General features: G+C 43.1%; 1 protein-coding gene across 2 annotated transcripts in view; it reads right to left on the bottom strand.

The window, feature by feature from the left end:
- The window catches only part of plekhg4 (pleckstrin homology domain containing, family G (with RhoGef domain) member 4), a 61838-nt gene that overhangs the window by 9238 nt on the left and 36510 nt on the right, over positions 1-16090 (bottom strand). For both annotated transcript variants that reach the window (XM_060858916.1, XM_060858917.1), the window contains exon 14: positions 25-887. In XM_060858916.1, coding sequence (XP_060714899.1) covers positions 25-887 — 863 coding nt within the window. The remainder of the gene's footprint in view (positions 1-24; positions 888-16090) is intronic.

The following is a 16090-nucleotide window of genomic DNA, read 5'->3' as shown; positions in this document are numbered from 1 at the left end:
TGCCGTGAGTGTGTTCGCTCCTACCTGCCCTTGGCGCGTGGCTCTGGAACAGGGCTCCCAGTAGGTTGTGCGTCCTGTGAGGCCCAGGTGTGTGCTAAAGCTAGCCGTGAGTTGTAGGACCGATCAGTCCCCTCTGTGCTGCTCACCTCCAGGCCTTTTATAAACACACCCATGTGGCCCCTGCGTGCCGGCTCGCTTAGCGTCCGCTGACACGTGCCATACCGTGTCCCCACCTCGCTTCCAGCTGCATCGAAACTCTGAGTTTTCCTCAGAACCCTTCGCTTTGTATCTCCTACAGATGATAGAGCAGGACTGGCAGAACACGAAGATGAGTATGAGGCATAAGGAGACTCATCTGTAGATGTGCTGCGAGTAAGTCTGTGAGAGTTACAGGGAGTGCTGTGTGGAATCAGGTTCTCTGTGTGACAGAGACTTCCTATAGGAGTCCTCAGGGAATCGTGGGCAGCAGAACGAGTGCCTACTGGGCTGCAGGGGGTGGAGGAGAGTCTGTCACGAGTCCGGACACTGCCGAAGGCTTTCCTGCAGGAGAACGAAAGGCTGCTGCTCCGCTCCTGGGGACCACGGGGGTTGCTGGCACCTTGGCCGAGGTTGCGGGCACGCAGCACTGCCTCCAGCTTTTTCTCAAACATCTGTTTGGTTTCCTGGCATTTTGACCAGGCAAATTTCCACTGTTTAAGTCCCTGATCACTCTTTAACTCCACAGCGAGATCCTTCATCTCCTGGAAGTGTGCATCAGGGATCGCTACATGCTGGCTGCGGTAGTTTTCCAGGCAAGCCATCACTCCCTGGCACTTCTCAGGTGTGCTACAATTCTCCATGCTCACACAGGCCAAGTGCCTCATGCCTTCCAGAGCCCATCCGTATGCCTGGAAGAGACAAAGAGAAATCAGCCATTATGGAATAAAAGCTCCATTTTCATGCAGACACAATTGTAGCATTAGTCAAATTATTCTTCCTGCATACACTGAGTCACTATTTTCATGGTCAGAAGTCAAGGCACCCGTGGTGACGTGTCAAAAAGTGCAACAGAGGTAGTGAACTTTGTACGATATAAAATAATATTGCTTGGTTCTGATATTATCCGATTACACAACTTGATATGGTTTTCATTTTATCGTTAACTCTTTCTGTAACTGTTTCTCCAGGACCGAAAGATATTTGCATGGCAAAATTTCATGTTATCACCATAAATACGAGGCATTGAGAGTCAGAAGCAAAACCTTCTTTGGATGAAACTCATAGAATCTGTAAAGAGGCTTATAAGCACATAAGAGACCATCTGAGTGACGACTCTCTCTAGCAGTTGTATGTGAGTGAATGTGTGTGAAACAGAAAATGAGATGGGGATAAAAAAAAGAATCTCTACACCATTTTTATGTAAATTAAGGAGTGTATTTATGGTGGAGCTGGGAGGTCTGGACAGTACTACTTTAGCACATCAGCAGGAGAGCTAATGGGTTTAGCACTCTAGTATTTAAGACAGTCTCCCTTAATTACTTCTCTAGTGCCTGGCTCTTCCACACTCCCTCGTTCACTGTCAGTACTGTTTTAAACAGGCACAACACTCTGCTTGTGCTGAGATTTAAGGGAGGATTCACGACGATCAAACACTCGCTCGTGGCCCTGACCCTCTGACATGGCAAAGCTCTGACAGATTCCCTAAAGAGGAGGCAAAAGAATCCCTTTTCTTTCTTTCTTTCTTTTTATTTTTTTTTTTTAAATCTCTCTATGCATGTACTCACAAAACCTCTTTCTTCTGTGCAGGATTGCTAGGTGATGTCACATAAACCTTCGTGTTTTCTTTTGATCTGTCTTTGGAAGTGTTTTACTCCACGGTCTCCCTTTTCAAAAGAAATTAGTCCATCTGAGCTGATACCGAGAACCTGAGATATTCCTCCATATTATTCTAGCTCACTATATTATTTATCTCTCTTCTGTTGTACGTTGTACACTTTGGACTGGGTGTCCACAGGTCACTCTTTAACCTTGTGTGTGTGTGTGTGTGTGTGTGTGTCTTTGGTGAGGTAAGCGACACATACCAATGTTTGGAGGTGTATGAGGCAGACTAGAGGTCAGTTCAAACTAACAATACTGAGAGCTAATAGCTGACACTGTCTGAGGGGTTTGGGGTGTTGTGTGTAATAGATCACTGCAATTCAAGCACTAAATGGAAGGAATATATTTTAGCTAGGAGTATAACCTGCTATTCCTTATGAACTTGCGACAATAAAGTCATCAGTCTTCATTTATCCACACTGATTTTCTTAAACATAGTCATTTTCACATAAACTTCAATTTAACCGACTCTCCGATTAACATTATTAATTCTAAATAATAATAATAATAATAATAATAATAATCATAATAATAATCATCCAACACTATAAAGTGTAAAAGAAATGTGTCTTTCTGTCATTGCTGTCAGTTTCCATCCCCTTTCACATTTTTACAGAATCACAGAAATGTTCAGCAGAAAACACCATGAACACCACGAGGAACTCCATTTACTCCTGCAGAAAAAGAAGAAGAAGAAAAAAAAAAATCACCAACTGCTCAGTGACAAAGCCACCAAAAGGTTCTATAGGAGCATAAAGAGGTCACAGCCTACAGGCAAACTGTTTTTCATTGCTTCCCTGATCCAACACACAGAACTCAAATTAAACACTTTATATCAATGCAGCAATTCACAGGCTCTGATCGGGCCATTTGGATGCTTTAATGCCACAGACAGGCTGAAGATGACATCATGGTTGAGAGGATTTAAGGTCCTTTGAAGTGTGAATAGTGTGTGTATGCATGTGTGTGTGTGGTGGGAGTGTTTGATTGGTAAGAGCTGAATTAGAAAGCTTGAAGGAGGTACCTCTGAAAAAAGCACTATTCAAACTCGCACAAAAGAGAGAGAGAGAGAGAGAGAGAGAGAGAGAGAGAGAGAGAGAGAGAGAGACCCCCCCCACACACACAGACATGGGGGGGTGGCTGGGGGGTGCACAACACAGCACTGAGCTTTTGTATGCATGCCTAAATGACACTCCTGCAGCGTAAGAAGGTCGAGGGGAAATTTTAACACTTGAAAGAAATCTCCATTATTATTTCCTAAAATTAAAAGAAAAGACAAAAAAGAGGAAAGGCAGGGAAAATCTTTTTGGGTGGCAGCCAATCTCTGATCTCAGGTTCAAGTCATGCCAAGAATGTGTTTTCCCCTGAAGTGTGTACATCTTTCAAACTGGACAGTATATGCAACGCACTTGGAAAGTCTCCAGGAGCTTTTTCCCCCTGACTCGTTGTGCCTTGATTTCGTCATAAGCCAGTCCAAATATTAATAAATCATAGCCTGACTATATAAAAATATAAAATCACTAGCATAAGGCACAGAAGCATCTGCAGCTCAAGCAGGAGTAGATGCTACTCATGGCAGGATTAGTTCAGTAGTTATGTCTCTGGCCTACTGCTCAGAAGGTTGTGGTCTAAGATTGATAAAAACATCTGCCAAAATATTTGCCCTGTTTGGTCTAATCATGCCTGAAGGATGTGATGAATATTAAGCCCTGTGTAATGTTTCAACCTGCAATGATTGTGTATTGGAGTAACTACAAAGATCTCTCTATAAATAGACTGTCTTGGGCACATGTCTACTCTCACTAGTCTTTGGTATGTGTGGACACAGCACACAACATGCCATGTGTTCTCCAGTTTAAGTAGGAAGCAAACATGTCAGAACCCTGTACCCCACTAGAGGGTGCTGTAATCAGTTATAAGCTCACTCACTCACTCACTCATCTTCTACCGCTTATCCGAACTACCTCGGGTCACGGGGAGCCTGTGCCTATCTCAGGCATCATCGGACATCAAGGCAGGATACACCCTGGAAGGAGTGCCAACCCATCGCAGGGCACACACACACTCTCATTTACTCATGCAATCACACACTACGGACAATTTTCCAGAGATGCCAATCAACCTACCATGCATGTCTTTGGACCGGGGAGGAAACCGGAGTACCCGGAGGAAACCCCCGAGGCACGGGGAGAACAATTCACTCATTTACATATAGATCACAATATCTTCAATAATATGCCAGTATCCGGATACTTAAGCACTTAAATGGAAGTCTAACGAGTAAATGTTTTATGAAACTTCATTCCTTCACATACATTTTAATTGTGAACCATCTGTCATGTGACTGCCCTGACTAAAGGAATGCTAATAGGACGAATACAGAACTGAGGTGCCAATAGATTTGCACCTGTATGATAAATAGCTTCTGCAGAAGTTGATCTCCATCAAGCTGATTTTATATAACACCATGAACAATCTGTCAGCTGGAAGTGTTTTATTGTGTGGATGGTGTCAATCAGACACACACACACAGACACACACAGACACACACACAGACACACACACACAAAGACACACACAGACACACACACAGACACACAGAGACACACACACACACACACACAGACACACACACAGACAGACACACACACAAAGACACACACAGACACACACACACACAGACACACAGAGACACACACACACACACACAGACACACACACAGACAGACACACACACAAAGACACACACAGACACACACACAAAGACACACACACAAAGACACACACACAAAGACACACACACAGACACACACACAAAGACACACACACAAAGACACACACAAAGACACAGACACACACACACACACACAGAGACACACACACAGACACAGACAGGCACACACACACACACACAGGCACACACACACACACACAGGCACAGACACACACAGACAGGCACACACACACAGACAGGCACACACACAGACAGGCACACACACAGACAGGCACACACACAGACAGGCACACACACAGACAGGCACACACACAGACAGGCACACACACAGACAGGCACACACACAGACAGGCACACACACAGACACAGACAGGCACACACACACACACAGACAGGCACACACACACACACACAGACAGGCACACACACACACAGACAGGCACACACACAGACACAGACAGGCACACACACAGACACAGACAGGCACACACACACACAGACAGGCACACACACACACAGACAGGCACACACACACACAGACAGGCACACACACACACAGACAGGCACACACACACACAGACAGGCACACACACACACAGACAGGCACACACACACACAGACAGGCACACACACACACAGACAGGCACACACACACAGACAGGCACACACACAGACAGGCACACACACAGACAGGCACACACACACAGACAGGCACAAACACACAGACAGGCACAAACACACAGACAGGCACACACACACACACAGACAGGCACACACACACACAGACAGGCACACACACAGACAGGCACACACACAGACAGGCACACACACACACAGACAGGCACACACACAGACAGGCACACACACAGACAGGCACACACACAGACAGGCACACACACAGACAGGCACACACACAGACAGACAGGCACACACACAGACAGGCACACACACACACACACAGACAGGCACACACACACACAGACAGGCACACACACACACAGACAGGCACACACACACACAGACAGGCACACACACACACAGACAGGCACACACACAGACAGGCACACACACAGACAGGCACACACACACAGACAGGCGCACACACACAGACAGGCACACACACACAGACAGGCGCACACATACACACACAGACAGGCGCACACACAGACAGGCACACACACAGACAGGCGCACACACACAGACAGGCGCACACACACAGACAGGCGCACACACACAGACAGGCGCACACACACAGACAGGCGCACACATACACACACAGACAGGCGCACACATACACACACAGACAGGCGCACACAGACAGGCACACACACACACAGACAGGCACACACACAGACAGGCACACACACAGACAGGCACACACACAGACAGGCGCACACACACAGACAGGCGCACACACACAGACAGGCGCACACACACAGACAGGCGCACACACACAGACAGGCGCACACACACAGACAGGCGCACACACACAGACAGGCGCACACACACAGACAGGCGCACACACACAGACAGGCGCACACACACAGACAGGCGCACACACACAGACAGGCGCACACACACTCTCTATCTAAAAGCCATTTTGTCTGTTTCAGAAATGTCTGGACTTTGGGTCCACAGCTATTCCAGTAAAACAACCCAAAAACAGTGAACCCTGTATGACCTCTAGGCATCGTCACACTCCACTGCTCTGCTCACGCTCGGCTGAGGTTTTGGTATATAAGCATTCCCCTTGTCTTTTATACGTCTTGCTTGCCATGAGAACCTTTCCAGAATATTTAGAGGGAAAACAGGAACAAACAGAAACTACCTGTGTTTGCATTATTCATTTTCTGTGATCAAATATAAAAGGACCAGATGCTAAACATACTGATATAATAAGGTACAAATAGTTTGTTCCTAATACAAGTAAGATGAATACAGCATGGTACGTTCTTTGCACCAGGTTAAGACTTCACTTCTGAGTGAACAGGACCTGCGCTGCCCTTTGACCCTTGTCACTATTTAGCACAATGATGACGAACAGGAAATGCGACAGTAATGAATCTTTAAAGATTATCTTTAATTTAAGCAAGAGGAAAAATCTTTATAGATTTTATATCACATTTTAAATCCAGTCATGCCAGTATACTGCAACAGATTTTAAGCTCATAAAAGTTCTACATGAGGTACGAGTTAATACACACAACCGTCTTCTCGCTGTTTACGGCTTCACATATGGAAGTTAGAGAAGACCTCATGAACAATTTAAACAAAGTAAATTAGTGCCAATTACATCATGCTTACCTAAACAACACAGTCCAAAAGATCACAAGGTGAGTGTGTTTGTGTAAATATGCTGTACAATAAGTGTGTGTGTAGAGGCCTTTTAAAAAGTGTGTTATTTGCCAGAGCAGTGTGTGACCCTCAGGCAGTGAGTCGGTGGGAGGGTTGTGTGTTTAAGTGTGTGTGTAAGTATAATTTGATTGTGTTGAGCCCAGGAGGGGGCTGGGGGTGTAAGGTCCAGGGCAATAAGGGTACATTAGAGACATCAAAAACTCACATGCTTCCCCACACACCCAAACAAAAGACACATAGGAATATAATATATTGATTTATCCTTGAGGGGACAAATAATTCCCATTGTGATGGATGTGATGTCCCCAGATCTGATGGGGCAATTTTCTTTGTCTATTGTTCCAGGAAGCTTTGTTGATACAGGGCATATCGACACACGGGGAGTTTACAAATCTCGTTCTTTAAAATACCACCTGCATTTCCTATCTGAGTTTCTGAGGGTCATAAATCCAACACATGCTGGCTCATTAGCAAGAGGTGAAGCAAGCACGCTCCAGTGATCAGTCAACATGTCATTAACAAGCCATGCAACAAAACCTGACAACCTTTTCTCACTCGCTCGCCCTCCCAGAGAGGCCCGGTTGAGGGCTCAGGATCTCCTCACTCACACATTTGTTTATCCTTCTCTAGATTTTGTCATTTAGTGGGTGTGGAGGTCCATGTTTTGTACCCACAGGTGTCCGCCCCAGGCCCTGCTACCGCACACACACACACACACACACAAAGTTTGGGACACCACAGTCAGTAACTACAATAGATTGGCAGACCTAATTAAAAGCGCATGAGCTTTTTTTTGTGATCTAGAGGCCAGTCTCCTGCTGGTGATATTTGGGGGGTGGAGTAAAGGTACACGGGGGATGTTGGAGTAGTGCTGGCTGGGTATTTGATGCAGTGACTTTGTTCTAGGGGGGTCTCTGCAATCAGACAGTGCCCACGAAGGGGGTCGACATGCCTCAGGACCAGTCAAGCAATAAGACTAGAGGGCACGACCATTACGGAAGGTCTAAAGAAACCAAAAATGATCAGACCTTTCTTAAATGTTCCTCACGCAGCAGCAAGGACAAGCTAAGGCTACCTACCTCACATGGCACACAAAGCCATAGATAGTAAGAGCTCTACCCAACATCCACTTACAAATCACATCATTTACAATTACATCAGCTTATCTCTAACATACAGGGATTACAAAAAAAAGATTAATTTAGGTACAATTGTAAGCTAAGCACATTGTAGGTTGGACGTTTTAAGTTGAACAACAATCATTACACTTACTGTAACATGCAATGTCTTCCCAGTGCTGTTTTATGGAGTATCTCCTTTGTGCTACACTACAAATTCTCCCAATCACTGAAAAAACAACTTTTTCCTTGAAATTTTCTTGATTTCGATTTTTTTTAAAAAAGGAATTCGACACCTTTTTTGCCTAAATGTCAAGTCTTACATTAGTTGAGAAACATGATAAAGTAAAGTATTTTTCTTTGTTTGTCTTTTTTTAAATATACAAATCACAGTAAACTCCTAGCTAACATACAGTATTCTACCTGACTGACCTCTGGTTTCAAAGACAATAAATTATCCTTGAACAGGAACACAATAAAATAATGAGACGTTATTCCCCATTTAAACAAAACACTCTTTCGCCTCATATTCTCCCTGAACGTAACCAGTAACCTTCTGGATTGTGATCTGACCGACGCTGTGACGAGTTACGGTGAAATCTACTTGAGATGTCCCTTTTATCCCCACAGCCATGTAAGTTGCTGGTGTTCAAACTGAGCTGTATGTGTAAGGGGAAATGCACCGCTGACTTTCTCATGGAAACAATACACACCTTTCAACTACCTGCACTTTATATTGACACAAATCTTACTGCTTATACAAAAGTCTTTCAGGAAAAGACATTTCTCAGAGAGCAAGAAAAGAGTGAAAGGCAAACAGAGAAAAAGTGGGAGGGAGGCCGAAAGAGGATTAGTGGAAAGAGAGTTAGTTAACTATCCATGGAAACCCACTGAGATCCATTCAGAACAGTTCTGCCAAGATTTCAATTAGCCACTGTATGGAGTGACGAGCAACCCCAGACACGTTCATGCACAAAATCAGTGTTTACTTGCCATGTGTGAGGGTATCTACCTAAAACAAGTTCAAATGGCCGTATGACCATAAAACCAAACTTTTTACTTTTTTCCTTTTTTAATTCTTTAAGTATTACTTTCCGTACGTGTCAAGTTTCCTACCTCTGCGTGTGTATATCCATTCTCCTGCTTAAGTAAAACGCTGCTAGTTCCTTGTATAGAACAGGGAGCAGTGGCAGTCATCCTTTTCTCCCTCTGTTTTCCTTTCTCTCTCTTTCTCTCTCTCTCTGCACTGAGTGACGGGCTCGCTGAGAGTGCGGGCCACTGGCGCCCGCTCCCCTCCTCTCCCCACCTCCACGCTATTCACAGGCAAATACTAGTCTAAATACCAGATGGGCCTGCCTCAGCAACAGAGAAAAGGAGAGAGAGAGAGAGAGAGAGAGAGAGAGAGAGAGAGAGAGAGAGAGAGAGAGAAGGGGAGGGGAGGGGAGGATAGGGGACAGAGATTGTCGGTACAACAACGCCCCTCATACCAGAAAAACTATAAGGTAGGAGGGGGAGAGAGAGTAAAACTTGTCATGAAGGTGCTACCTAAACTCTGTGCACTATGGTAGCAAGCAAGGCAATATAACCCAACAAATATCTATGCTAACAATCAAGTAGCCACAATTTGAGTCACATTTGCATACAGTTCCATAACTGTACCAGGCAACAAATCGGAAGGTTGTGAGTTTGATTCCTACGTCCACCAAGCTGCCACTGCTGGGCCCCTGAGCAAGGCCCTTAACCCTCAATTGCTCAGTTGTATAAAAATGAGATAAAATGTAAGTTGCTCTGGATATAAGGGCATCTGCTAAATGCTATAAATGTAAATGAAATGAAGTGAAAAGTATGATTGACCTCAACCTGATGTGTGTGTACTGCAGAAAGTCTGTACTGATTATCAGATCTCAGGAGCGACGAATAGTGAGCTGAATAAATCACCATGATCTCTACACACACGCAGCATACTATCAGTTTCAGATAGGTTCCTCACGTAAACTACAGGGCTCGATCAGAACCAGAACCACATATATTATTATTATTATTATTATTATTATTTTATAATTTTGTTTTATTATTTATCATTTATTGTTCTCTGTTCTATTTAAATTTTTTATATCCATCTTTTTTTTAACCCTATTCTATTTGATTATATTTTTATAATACAGACGTAAAGAGCATTTCACTACGTCGTACTGACCAATAAAACTTGAATCTGACTTGAACATCTAAACGTTTTTTCCCTGACTATTTCTCACACCATCAATAAGCAGGACCTTCCCATATGATGCGGTGTTTGAATGATGTATTTGCTTCGTGTATATTGTATTGTATTAGCACATTTGCTTGATTTTGTACATGGAGTTGTGCAGTGAAAGTGCAGCAGACTTTTTCTTGTTTCGTGCCCCAGTGGTCAAACACCATCTGTGACCCTGGCTGCTGAACACCTTAACATAATCACCGAGAGGGTCAACAACAGGAAGAGCATGTTATTTATCTGCTGGTACAGACGGAGATTAAATGCTTTACAGATAAATTATAGAAGTCCTTTATTTTACTAGGGCAGATCTAATCTTTATAAAGGACATTTTGTTTGCAAACTACTTCCAGGTTTTCGGAGCTATGTACAGGGAAACAAAGTAAATCTACAGAAAACAAAAAGAAAACAAAGTATGAATTAAAAATCAGCCTTCACACTCAGTTTTCTCCAGTTTCTCATAGTAATCTCCCAGCACTACATGGCCTCCAATACTGTTCATTTACCGAGTCTTGTTTTGAATGCTTTTCTTTACAAACACGAGACCGATGGGAGATTTCGTCTCAGATACGAGAGCACGAATGTGTTGTCTTTTAAAGCTTGTACATAAAATAAGCCCATGCAGACAGCAACGGCAAAAGAGTTTTTAAATAAAGGTGACGTACTCGTCTTCCTTGCACTGCCTTAATAATCCTTTCTACTGTAGAAGATTTTATATACTCTATAAAGAGGAGTAGTGAGTGAGTAAGCAGTATAAATAAGCAGTAAAGCTTAAGTGGCTTACAGAACACTGAATACAGAAATAAATGGATGTGACTGTGTGCAGCTGAGAGTGTTATGAGTAAATGTGTGTGTGCGTATGTGTGTGTGTGTGTGTGTTGAAAAGACAGTTTGAAAGGCATGCTTGGCCACACTTTTCGCCTGCTTTTCCTAATGTTGATTTGTCAGTAGGGAGCCTGCTCAGGCTTTGAGATGCTAATCCAGTGTGCTAGTGGGAAGAAGCGAAGGAAGTGGGCCACAGAGCTAGAGACAGAAGGCTGGTGGCGTGAGTGTGTACTCCTCAGAGACACTCCGTATTAATAACCTGATCGATACTCCACTGTTTGCAGAGTGATGCTCCACACACACACGCACGTGTGCTGCTTGTATCACTATCAGCACTCAAACCTATCAGCAATCACCATATGCCACAAGCAGATATGCACCACATATGTCGTAACCCCTCTAACGACTTGACTTCTTTATGTTGTAAATGAGTGAATTGTGATTATGATTAAAAGAATGTTCTCTGCAGGTTTTTTTTGTGCTGGAAATCAGTATGTCCACCCTTTGAAAAGCCAGTCACTAATAAACAGAAAGTAAACACAAGTGATTGAGTGAATGTTTGAGTGAATAGATCCGAATGTCTCAACTGTCGACCATTCATTATTTATGGGATCGGTTAATGGGCAATAAAAAGGTGTTATTTTCTCAGTTTATCCGTGTGTGTGTGTGTGTGTTTTAGGCTTTATATAAACCCAGCAACTCTTTGACACTTTTATAAGAGCCTAAAGTGTTTTGAAGAGAAGAGTGATCTAACTGATACTTCTTCACTTCTTGCACAAAAAACTTTAAAATAAATCTTTTAAGCTAAAAGAAATATTAATAAAAAATTAAGTGTTAATATAAATATCCAGACAAACAATGAAGCTTAATTAACACTGATTTACTTTGTACTAATGTGCAAATGCTGATGAATCACTTATCAAATGGAAAGTGTGTTTAATTGATTTACGTTTAGTGACCACAACAAAACCGAATAAAAAAACAACACAACTAAATGATGACTAAAGGGTGAAAGAGCGCCTCCTATGGGTGAAATCTTGCAGTGCTGCAGCTCAGCCACTGCAGCCTGTCACCTACTATTTCTTTTGTTCTAATTGCATGGCTACTTTGTCTTCATTTATGGATTGTACACTATTATGAAATAACTGATTTTTCTGTGAACGCTTGACAAATAGTCATTTATATCCAGTTTGATAAATGAGGTCTATTGTGATTATCACGGTGATGGGGAATCTTAAAAGCTACTGTAGAAATGCTTCCTTTCTTTGTTAGCAATGTTCTGTTCCTCCTCTTACATTTATTACATGTAGTTAATTTTAGATCTGCCCCCTCTTTGTTATATCTAGGCCTCGTCCACCTGTCACTCGTTCTTTGTTCTTTTATCAAACAACCAAATTATAGTGGTGATGCTCCTCGCCTTGTACCCGCACACCTACCATCTGGACCATCCCCCCCATTTAAGGCGCGCACACACAGACACACACACACACCACTTCCCATTGCCCCACTGCCTCCAGCGTTGTCAGACCACAGTGTCGTACCTAAATCTGAAAATCACAAGGGCTTTTTGTGTAGCTTCCCCATGGATATCACTTTCCCCTTTGATTTTCACAGTAAGATTCAAAGGGCAACCACAGAGACATGTCAGTACTGTGTTCGTCCTAATATGTGTCAGTGGGTTTCTGCGAGGCCTACTGAGGCCACACCGAGTTGATTTATACATGACAGCTTTTATCCCTGGATTTCTTCACATGCAGAAGCCACTGCTCCTTATTATTACTCCTTATTACTTGCACTGACTTGTGGCATTTTGCAATTTTAAAGTGAAGTGACATACGGCTAAGTATGGTGACCCATACTCAGAATTCGTTCTCTGCATTTAACCCATCCAAAGTGCACACACACACACAGCAGTGAACACACACACACACACCCACCGTGAACACACACCCGGAGCAGTGGGCAGCCCGGGGAGCAGTTGGGGGATTCGGTGCCTTGCTCAAGGGCTGGGATGAGCAAGCTGGGATGGGTCCACATGTCGGAGACAAATGAAGACCTGGGACTTGTGGACGAAGTGACTACATACTTATATCTCATGTCACAGATGTCAAAAAACTATGTAGTCACAGATGTCAATGTGTGAGACAAAACGCACAAAAATCTCTCTGCTTTAACGTGACATTTCTGCAGATTTCCGACCTGTAGCACTGAATATACATCTAGGTTAAAACAGATCATGTTAAAGCCAGTGAGATTTACAGAATAAAGCACAACCTCAGTTGTGGCCGGCCCAAGACTCGAACCCATGACCTTCGGGTTACGAGTCAGACTCTCTAACCATTAGGCCACGACTGCCCCGCTACTGCAACTTTCACACCAAAGCTAATTTAAATAGGCTACAATACAAAAGCTACAAATTTAAATAAGTATGTATTGAAATGTATTTACTAGTAGAAAATTTACCCAGCAGGCCTGCTGTTCTGAAATAAAACTGGAAGGAGTTAGCCCAGCAGGAACTGTGCGTGACCCGACATGTTAAACTGGAATGGCTCAGCTGTCACCTCTCTCATTGTTTATGGTGACCATGATCCATCACATCACCATTTCAGCTGCACAGTCTGGCCTGGTTGCTAGGACATCAGCGCAAACAGCCACATTCTGATGCTGGGATGGGTCCACATGTCAGAGACAAATGAAGACCTGGGACTTGTGGACGAAGTGACTACATACTTATATCTCATGTCACAGATGTCAAAAAACTATGTAGTCACAGATGTCAATGTGTGAGACAAAACGCACAAAAATCTCTCTGCTTTAACGTGAAATTTCTGCAGATTTCCGACCTGTAGCACTGAATATACATCTAGGTTAAAACAGATCATGTCAAAGCCAGTGAGATTTACAGCATAAAGCAAGTGTTCAATAAGGGTCTGCTGTCTTTTTGTATCCCATCACTGAATATCACATTATTATTAAACAGGGCGATGCAGGTCAATATCTCAACAGATGGCAGGACGGGGCTGGATAATCTCACCGTATTAACACGGAGAGGAGTCTGAATGAGTCAGAGAAGAGAGGGTTTGGAGGCAGGTGGTTTTATTATAAACAACAAAGTCTAACTCTGAGTTTGAGGTGAAGTAGCTTGTAATTCTCTGCTACCTGAAAACACCTCAACCTGCAATTTCAATGCACAAACCTGAGGTAGACTTCTCAACTACTAGTTCTTTCCCTGTTTATAGAGTGATTTAAAACCAACATGGCAATACGAAGGTAATCATCACTAATCAGTTGTTCGAGGCATCAGTGTTTTTTTCCCCCCCCATTTCAGACACGGAATAGGCTGAGGTGGGAAATTAATACAACCTCTAGCAGACTAACTCAAAGACAGAGGTAGAATATGGGCTGTATTTATTCACCCTGCACCATGCACTCACTCATGCACGCACACATTCACAATTTTAGAGATATTTGAATAGCCAGTCTACCTAGTGGTCTGTGTTTGGGAGGAAGGAGGAAACCAGTCAACGTGGGAGTAACCCACACCGACTCCATGCAGACTGTAACCTGAGCTCAGGATCGAACCGGGGATCGAGCTAAGTGGCTGGGATGTACATGTACATCAATACTGGTTTGCTAAAAGTTAGCTGCTTTTTAAAATAAACTCTATAACTAACACCCCAGTAAGGGGCTTTCATTGCATGAAGCTTTCTAGACATAAATACACAGTTTGTTAAAAGGCTACATGTGGTATTACAGCTAAAACTGGTGAACCGCATTCAGCCCACATATCTACATGCTAATCTGAGCAAAGCACCATGAAAGCACCTACAATACTGTTCTCTGTTATTAGTTCTGCATGTGACTTTAGAGATTTTAAGATTTTTGAAGGTTAATCAGAAAAGGTCTGTTTAAAAAAAACACAGAAATCGCCTTGTGTCGCATGCTGACGTCACTACCAGCCGGGAACTTCTGTGTGTGTGTGTGTGTGTGTGTGTGTCTCTTCACAATGACACTGTAAACATTTAAATGATTCCAGTGATTCTTTTTCCCCCAACTATTTCATTAACATTTCTCTATTATCACTTCACAGAGAATGGCTTTCCAATTCAAGACTATTCATTGTTACAGTATTCCAGATATCTATCTCTCTCTCCCTCTCTCCTATATCCATTCAGAGAGGGAAGGAGAGAGGAACCAAAGCCACAAGCACCACCATTGTTTCAAATAAGCAAAGGCTATTAAACCGCTCTTCAACACAAAAAAAAAATAAACAAATACAAGCACATAGCACCTCGCAAACAGTAGGTATTTTGCTTAATTAAAGGCTGAGGCGTTATGACTGCTGTGACCTTTCTTAAACACAACGGCCTGCTTTAACAAAACATACGGCAGACAAACAACTCGCTGACACTCTCAACATCCCTCTATGATGTCAGAGTTAATCTGTTTTTAGGCAGGCTTCTTTAGTATCAGAGGCTATTTTTCTCAAAGGGCTTTGATGCATGTGCTTCCCTCCAGCTCATTCCATGCATGTTACTGCATCTTCACAGCTTTCAAGTCCATACACAGGGAGAGAGTCATCACTGCACTGTCATAGGTTTTGTTGTTTAGTCAGATGTGTTACGCCAGAATTTGACACATTTACTGACAGAAGTGTATTTTGTTTTTGTGAACATTTCTATGCTTTTGGGGTTTCTATGCTTTTGTTTGAAATTGAATGCCTTTATTTCTCCATAAACCTATAAAGGTAATTCACCTCCTTTGCAGGCCACAATATCGCTAACACGTTATTGTGAAAATTAAAACTGCAGGCATTGCGAGCAGTTAACCGTTCTTACAGCAAATGAATATCTTGCACGATGCAATCCTCAAACTGTATATGGTGGTAGCTACATATACCAAACGTAGTGCAAATGTCCTTGGAGACAACGTCCACACCATGCATGT

Source organism: Tachysurus vachellii, chromosome 23 (genome assembly GCF_030014155.1).
Source record: "Tachysurus vachellii isolate PV-2020 chromosome 23, HZAU_Pvac_v1, whole genome shotgun sequence".
NCBI lineage: Eukaryota > Metazoa > Chordata > Actinopteri > Siluriformes > Bagridae > Tachysurus > Tachysurus vachellii.
Note: the sequence above shows the minus strand (reverse complement) of the source record. Positions and strands in the feature narration are given on the sequence as shown.